The sequence below is a fragment of the Rhincodon typus genome, chromosome 6 (genome assembly GCF_021869965.1).
Source record: "Rhincodon typus isolate 14 chromosome 6, sRhiTyp1.1, whole genome shotgun sequence".
NCBI classification, from domain to species: Eukaryota; Metazoa; Chordata; class Chondrichthyes; order Orectolobiformes; family Rhincodontidae; genus Rhincodon; species Rhincodon typus.
In genome coordinates this window covers 31169750-31176282 of record NC_063337.1, presented here as the reverse complement: position 1 = coordinate 31176282, position 6533 = coordinate 31169750, and the positions used below count along the sequence as shown (strand labels likewise).

Genomic DNA, 6533 nt, shown 5'->3' with positions numbered 1-6533 from the left:
CCTCCTCGAGAATATTGTGGGTACATCTCCACCTCAGGGACTAGAGGTTCAAGGCAGCAACTCATCACACTTTTTCAAAGGAGATTAGGGATGGGTAATAAATGCTAGCCTAGCCAGCATTGCCCACATCTCATGAATGAATGAAAGGAAAACAAAACTAGCCCAAAATAGACCATTGTTCAGTTTTTGAAGAGAATCATCTGGAATTTATTTTAAAGAACTGATTTTCTAAATTTCTCTTAAGCAATGAACAACTGGGAAAACAATTAAGACATTTAGCCAAGAACATTTTCCCCCAAATTTAATGTTGAATATTTTAATCTCTGGTAGAAAGTAACATACAGCTTAATTCACTCAATAGTTATTCAATTTATTTGGGTCCCATTGTCATCTTAACACTACACAAATGAAGAAAAACAAAAAACTTCAAGTACATATATATGCCCAACTACTGTTGAAACATGCACCAGTTAGAACTTCATGCTTTAAATACCCAAACTGATGGAGCAAAACTTTACAAAATACTCTGATGCATTATGCTCTGTAGGTGACTAACAGAAATTTACAATTCCACAGGAATTTAACATTACCATTGTTTTTAAGCATTTACCCCACACATTGTACACATTAAATAGATGAACTCTTCACTAGTTAGGTACTGAACAAAATGTGTTGCAAAAGCTTTTTAGAAATGAATCGGCTGGGCATTTAGAAACATTAAAAGAAAACAAAGTAGAAATTGGTAGAGAGAAGATATTTCTTTTACATTTCTATTGATCAATCCAAATCCATGTTGGTCGTGAAGCTCTCTCCTGGGTGACAGTCACCATTTTGGGAAGGAATTTCTGTATCCTTGGCAAGGTCCTCACTCTCCAGTGGCTCTCCCCCTCCTCCATTTTTAGAATTAGTTTTACTGTTCAAGTGGTTTCCTTCTTTAGGAATCTCTACTTTTGGCTTGGGTGTTGTTACTATTGGATTACAGATAGCATCGAGCTCCTATGAAGAAAAGTTGAGAAAATTACCGACATTGTTACTTATATTTGTTAAGAATGTTTTAACTTTATGTATAGTTCATGTTCAAAACAACTCCCATAAAACACACACACATCAAAATCCTAGCAATTTGCTCAATGTTGAGATTTGGGTGATAATATTAAGCATTTCAAATGTGCATATTGAGCCAGTAGAATATTATTGGGAGATATTGACCTTAGACTGAGGTTGGAAAATAATTTGTTCAGGTAGAAATAACAAAGCCCATGCTGCTTGGATTGAGAATTGGGATAGTAAGGTATAGCATAACAGTAAATTAAAACTATCCTGATTATAAAAACAAACATTTCAGGACGTTTGGTGAACTCAACCTTTGTGAAAGTTAAAGAACATGAAATAACCTTAAACTTGTAGTAGATAATAACAGAAAGAAGATTCAATTATTTTTGAAGGTTGTCAGTTATGTAGAATGCCTGAAACTTGGCAGATGGAATTTAATGTGAATAAAATGCAAAGTAATTCCAGGAAGATGCAGGGCAATGAGTACTCAATTAAAATAAAGAATTTGGGAGTGACCAGTGATCATATCCTGTAAGGGCCTGGTTTGTATTATCAGGGCAAGTTGGAAATTGAAATGCATTGGTCAATGGTGAATCAATTCTTAATTATGAGAAATTGCTTTGATCACCATTCCAAAAAGTAAATGTATTAGAAAGGCACAGAAAATAAAAGGTTACCAGAATTATTCCAGCTCCAAAAGAGACAGGTTCTCGAAATCTGCAGGGCAGCCTATCTTCAGTGCAAGAATTCTATGTGCCTGTCACAGACCTCTGACTCTGATCCAATTTAATGCAAAGCTTATTCAGACTCTACCTTGTTTTGTAATCCTCAAATTCTAATTACATGGTCTTAGAAAGGCACATTAAGTCTGTTGCAACATATCAATTTAATACAAAAGAGACATAACCTTTTGTTTTTCTTCAATCTCAGATGCATGTACTATTGGATCTTGATCAAAATTCAGTTTGGCCTGTGTGTCCATTGCCTTATTCATCCATTCCATGGTTTCATTCACTGCCTTTTCCACTTTTGCCATTTCAGAAACATCTATATGGTTATACTTTTCAATCTGTAAAATATATGAATATTAATTTTCCAATCTGCTTCATTCAGAGATAAATTGCACTTGTGAAATTTTGCTTACATTATTTCTGGATTCTTCCACTAGTTTTGCATAATACTGCAGTCTTTGCCTAAGCTCACCAAAGGCTTTTGGCCGTTTCTCATTCTCCAGATATCGGTCTTGAACTGGGGTACCTAATTTCTACAGAATTTTAAAAGAAGAGATGTGTTTAGTAAGATAGAGTTATACACAAAAAAAGCTCAATTTTAAACTATAATTTTGCAGCTACTTTTGATATTTCAAATGAAATGTTCCGGAAAACCACAACCAAATGAGAATACTTCTGCTATAATTTCGTAAGAGTGGTGAAGTGACAGTGGCCTGTCTTATGTTGATCTTCCTGATTTGTCATCTGGAGCCAGAACCTCCACTTTCTGCTTCCAAGTAATTCTTAGTTGGAGCACCTTTTCATGCTCCTGCTATTTCAGCTCTTTAATCCATTATCTACTGTCCTATTCTTTGAGGGCACACCTTGTGATTTCACTCTTTGTTCAAGACATTTTCTCTCCTTTCTTCCCTCAGGTGCTGCAGGATTATTTATTCTCCGTGATCTCACTTTTGGTCTCTGATAATGTTGTCCTCTCCTTCAAATTCACTGTTCTTTTAATAATCTTCAAATTTCTCTCATTCAAGCTTGCCTACATACTGTTGTCGGAGCTACATCCTTCCAGGCAAGTGGGGAGTATTCCAATACACTCCTGACTTGTGGTTTATAGATGGTGGACAGGCTTTGGGAAGTCAGGAGGTGAGTTACTCACAGCAGCATTCTTAACCTCTTACCTGCTGTTGTAGCCAGCGTGTTTATGTGATGAGTTCAATTGAGTTCCTGGTCAATGGGAACCCCAAAGATATTAATAGTGATGATGGTAAAACCATTGAATGTCAAGGAGCAGCGGTTAGTTTGTGTCTTATTGGAGATAGTCATTGCCTGACATTTGTGTGGTGTGAATGTTACTTGCCACTTGTCAGCCCAAGCCTGGATATTGTCCAGATCTTGTTGCATTTGAACATGGACTGCTTCAGTATCCGAGTCGAGAATGGTGCTGAATGTTTATGATAATCAGTAAACATCCCCAATTGTGATCCTACGATGGAAGGAAGGTCATTGATAAAGCAGTTGAAAACAGCTGGGCCTAGGACACTACTCTGCAGGAGTTCTGGCAGCGATGTCCTGTAGCTGAGGTGACCGACCTCCAACAACTACAACCATCTTCCTATGTGCCAGGTATGATTCCAACCAGCACAGAGTTTGCCCCCGATTCCCATTGATACCAGGTTTACTCAGGTTTCTTGAAGTCACACTTGATTGAATACAACCTTGATGTCAAGGGCTGTCATTTGCACCTCAACTTTAGAATTCAGCTCTTTTGCTCATGTTTGAACCAAGGCTGAAATGAGGTCAGGAGCTGTGTGGACCTGGCAGAACTCAAACTGGACTTGTCACTGTTGTCGGGAGAGCTAAAGAGAATTAGCTTTTGCTCTAGGGATTCCAGAACAGTAAGTCAAGGGCAGCACCCGAGGACCAGTCCAGGCCTGGAGGCTGCTTGGAGCTAGCTGTCAGAGTCAGCATCCTCTCAAAAGAGGTGAGGAGCTGAGTGATTGGCAGCATGCCACTCATCTTGACTTCTTCTGCCTTATTATGAGTTTTTCACCCTCCTGAAATGAGAGCAGCTGTTATGGGAGAGATAAAACTGACAAAATGTTCCAAGCAAGTGAGCAGGCAGTGCAGAGAGCATACAAGGATAAAAGTGTCGTGGGCTGGAGTGGGTGAGGGCAAATGAGGAAGATGTTACAGGCAATGGTGAGAGTAGTAGATTATGAGCCTTGGTGGAAAGTGGGTGAAGTATCAGAGAGAAGATTGTCAATCTTACCCAGTGGAGAAGTAAATAAAGGACATGATATTCTCCCTGTGGTACTGTGCATTCCTCCAGATGGGCTGAGACTACTTTACCCATTGGGTAACCTTGGATCAGACTGGCCTGGTCTCATGTCCAGCCCTCCACTCCCAGTTGTGAGGGAAGTGAAATCCCAGTTGTCCACTACTTCATTCAGCAGGAACTCTAGGTCTCTGCCTGAAAAACAGGGCACCAATTTCCCTCTGTTTGCCATCTCTAGGACAAATACCAGGAACTGTGCAGGGCAGCAATGGGTTAACAGTGCTTGTCCCCAACAAGTTTTTAAAGCTGGCCTCTGCACTGAGGATGTCCATTCTATGCTATGGAATGGCACTTGGTAAGATAGGGCAGAAAATGGGTGTGATACTCAAAGGGTTGAGTACAGCAATTAATGTGACAAGTTTGGTAAGATTTGGTTAGAAATCTCCAATCAGTGCACCAATCCCGATGTGATTTACACTTAGCCAAAAAAAAACGAAGATTCAGCCCTAAATGCTTAAAGGGATGAAGGAATTTAAAACAGTTATGATCACCAAGGAAAGGAAACTGAAAAAAATTATTAAAACTATAAAAAAATGTTGACAGGCTCCCAGGTCCTGATAGATAATTTTTCCTAAGGTCTTAAAAGAAATGGCTGCTGTGATTCTAAAAATTCCCTCAATTTTAGAAGTATCTCAAAATTGTAAAAGAAGAGATAGAGGCAAAGCAGGAAGCTATACAATAGTCAGCTTACCATCTTTCATACAGTACATGCTGAAACCCATTAATGAAGTTGAAGCAGGACAGTCAGAAAATCTAAATGCAATCAGATAAAAGTCAACACGGTTTTGTGAAATTATATTTGACTGGGATCTGCAGGCTAGGTGGATCAGCCATAGGAAATGCAGAGCTACAGGGATAGGGTAGGGGTGGTGGGTCTGGCTGGGATGGTCATTTGAGGGTTGGCTTAGACCTGATGGCCTGCCTCTACACTGTAGGGATTCCATGATTCTAAATTATCAGATAGATTATGAATTTCCAGAAGGCATTTGTAAGATACCACATCAAATGGTCACTACACACACACACACACAAACACACGGAAAACATATTATCATGGGCTGAGGGTTGATTTGTTGTCAGAAAGCAGAGAATAGGTAAAAATGGGTAATTTTTAGCTTGGCAAAAAATAAAAGTGCAATGCCCCAAGTATCAATGTTTTGGGGTTCAATTGTTGACAATCTATAATTAAGAATGGGAAGCTCTACTGAATAATACTGCTGCAATTTTAAATATGCACATGGAACAGAAAGGTGCAGAGGATCTCAGGCTGATTCAAGTACTACAGACATCATGATGGAGATGCACCGAATGAGAGATGGACCTGTTCTGAAGGAGTAACAAGACCCTCAAGGATCATCCTCGCAAAGTGTGGAAGCAGCTTCTTTGGGTGCTGAACACTTGGACTCCGGAGCCAAAGGACCTGGCAGTAGTGCTACAAACAAACAGTCTATGGGCCTCACTCGTGAGAAAATCATCAGCCAGAATGTGTCTTCACATTCAATCTAGATACTCCATCTCACTCACATTCTTAACAATTCCATTACCCTCAAATCCATCAATTGCTGCTTCTATATAACCACTATTCAGGTACGGTAGCTGCGTCAACCAAGTACTTTGTGTCACAGTCACTGATATTCTTCCCTCTCTCTTGCAGGCCAAGTGACACACATTGGAATGGAACCCTGTAGAACCAGGAAGGGTCAAGAATGCCTGTATATCTTGTGGAGGAAACAGCTTTCAGGATTGGGGTCCAACTGGGAGGGAGCCCTTGGTATCCAAGTAACTGAGAATTCAGAGCAGAAAAAACTAGTGTTGTTTCAGTAGTAATCCTCATCAGCTTATTCATCCTGATTCTGCTATCTAACATGATCAGTAAACATGGACCGCTTCGCACCCGACATACCATCCTACACATCAGCGCTTTTGTATTTTGATATGATTCAGTGTTTTCAGACACCCAAAAATTATCACCTCTTCAGCCACATTAGTCCAATGAAGAAGAGAGAACAGTATGACACAGATGAAAAGGCCTGGTTACCAGATCTGACACTCCCAGCCACTGGCTCAGATACTGTACATACCTTGGAGGTTACTACAGAGAGTTGGAATCAGCACATGGTTGCAGTGCATACATGTATAGTTTGACAGATCACTTGAGGAGTTCTGTTGCAGAGGACCCCAATAAACACCCACAATGGGAGGTATATAGGTAAGCATTTATGGGTTTGCACAGACATGTTGGTTGTATTGACCAATCTGCCAACTATCAAAGCATGAAGGAATTTAGCTATAATTTGCTATGGGCATGGCACACAGCTTACCCTCTCTGCAGCCTCTATTTCCCTGCTGTGCTGCAGACCCAGAGGCATTGCCATTGCTGATGTTGCAGCATTTGTAAGGACAACTTAATCTTCTCTCCT

At 40.0% G+C, this 6533-nt stretch overlaps 1 protein-coding gene across 3 annotated transcripts in view; it reads right to left on the bottom strand.

The window, feature by feature from the left end:
- Positions 1 to 349: 349 nt before the first annotated feature.
- Positions 350 to 6533, bottom strand: part of LOC109934435 (heat shock protein 105 kDa) — an 83704-nt gene continuing 77520 nt past the window's right edge. For all 3 annotated transcript variants that reach the window (XM_048598297.1, XM_048598295.1, XM_048598298.1), the window contains 3 exons: positions 2198 to 2317; positions 1961 to 2122; positions 350 to 996 (listed from right to left, as the gene is read on the bottom strand). In XM_048598297.1, coding sequence (XP_048454254.1) covers positions 778 to 996; positions 1961 to 2122; positions 2198 to 2317 — 501 coding nt within the window. In that variant the 3' untranslated portion in view covers positions 350 to 777. The remainder of the gene's footprint in view (positions 997 to 1960; positions 2123 to 2197; positions 2318 to 6533) is intronic.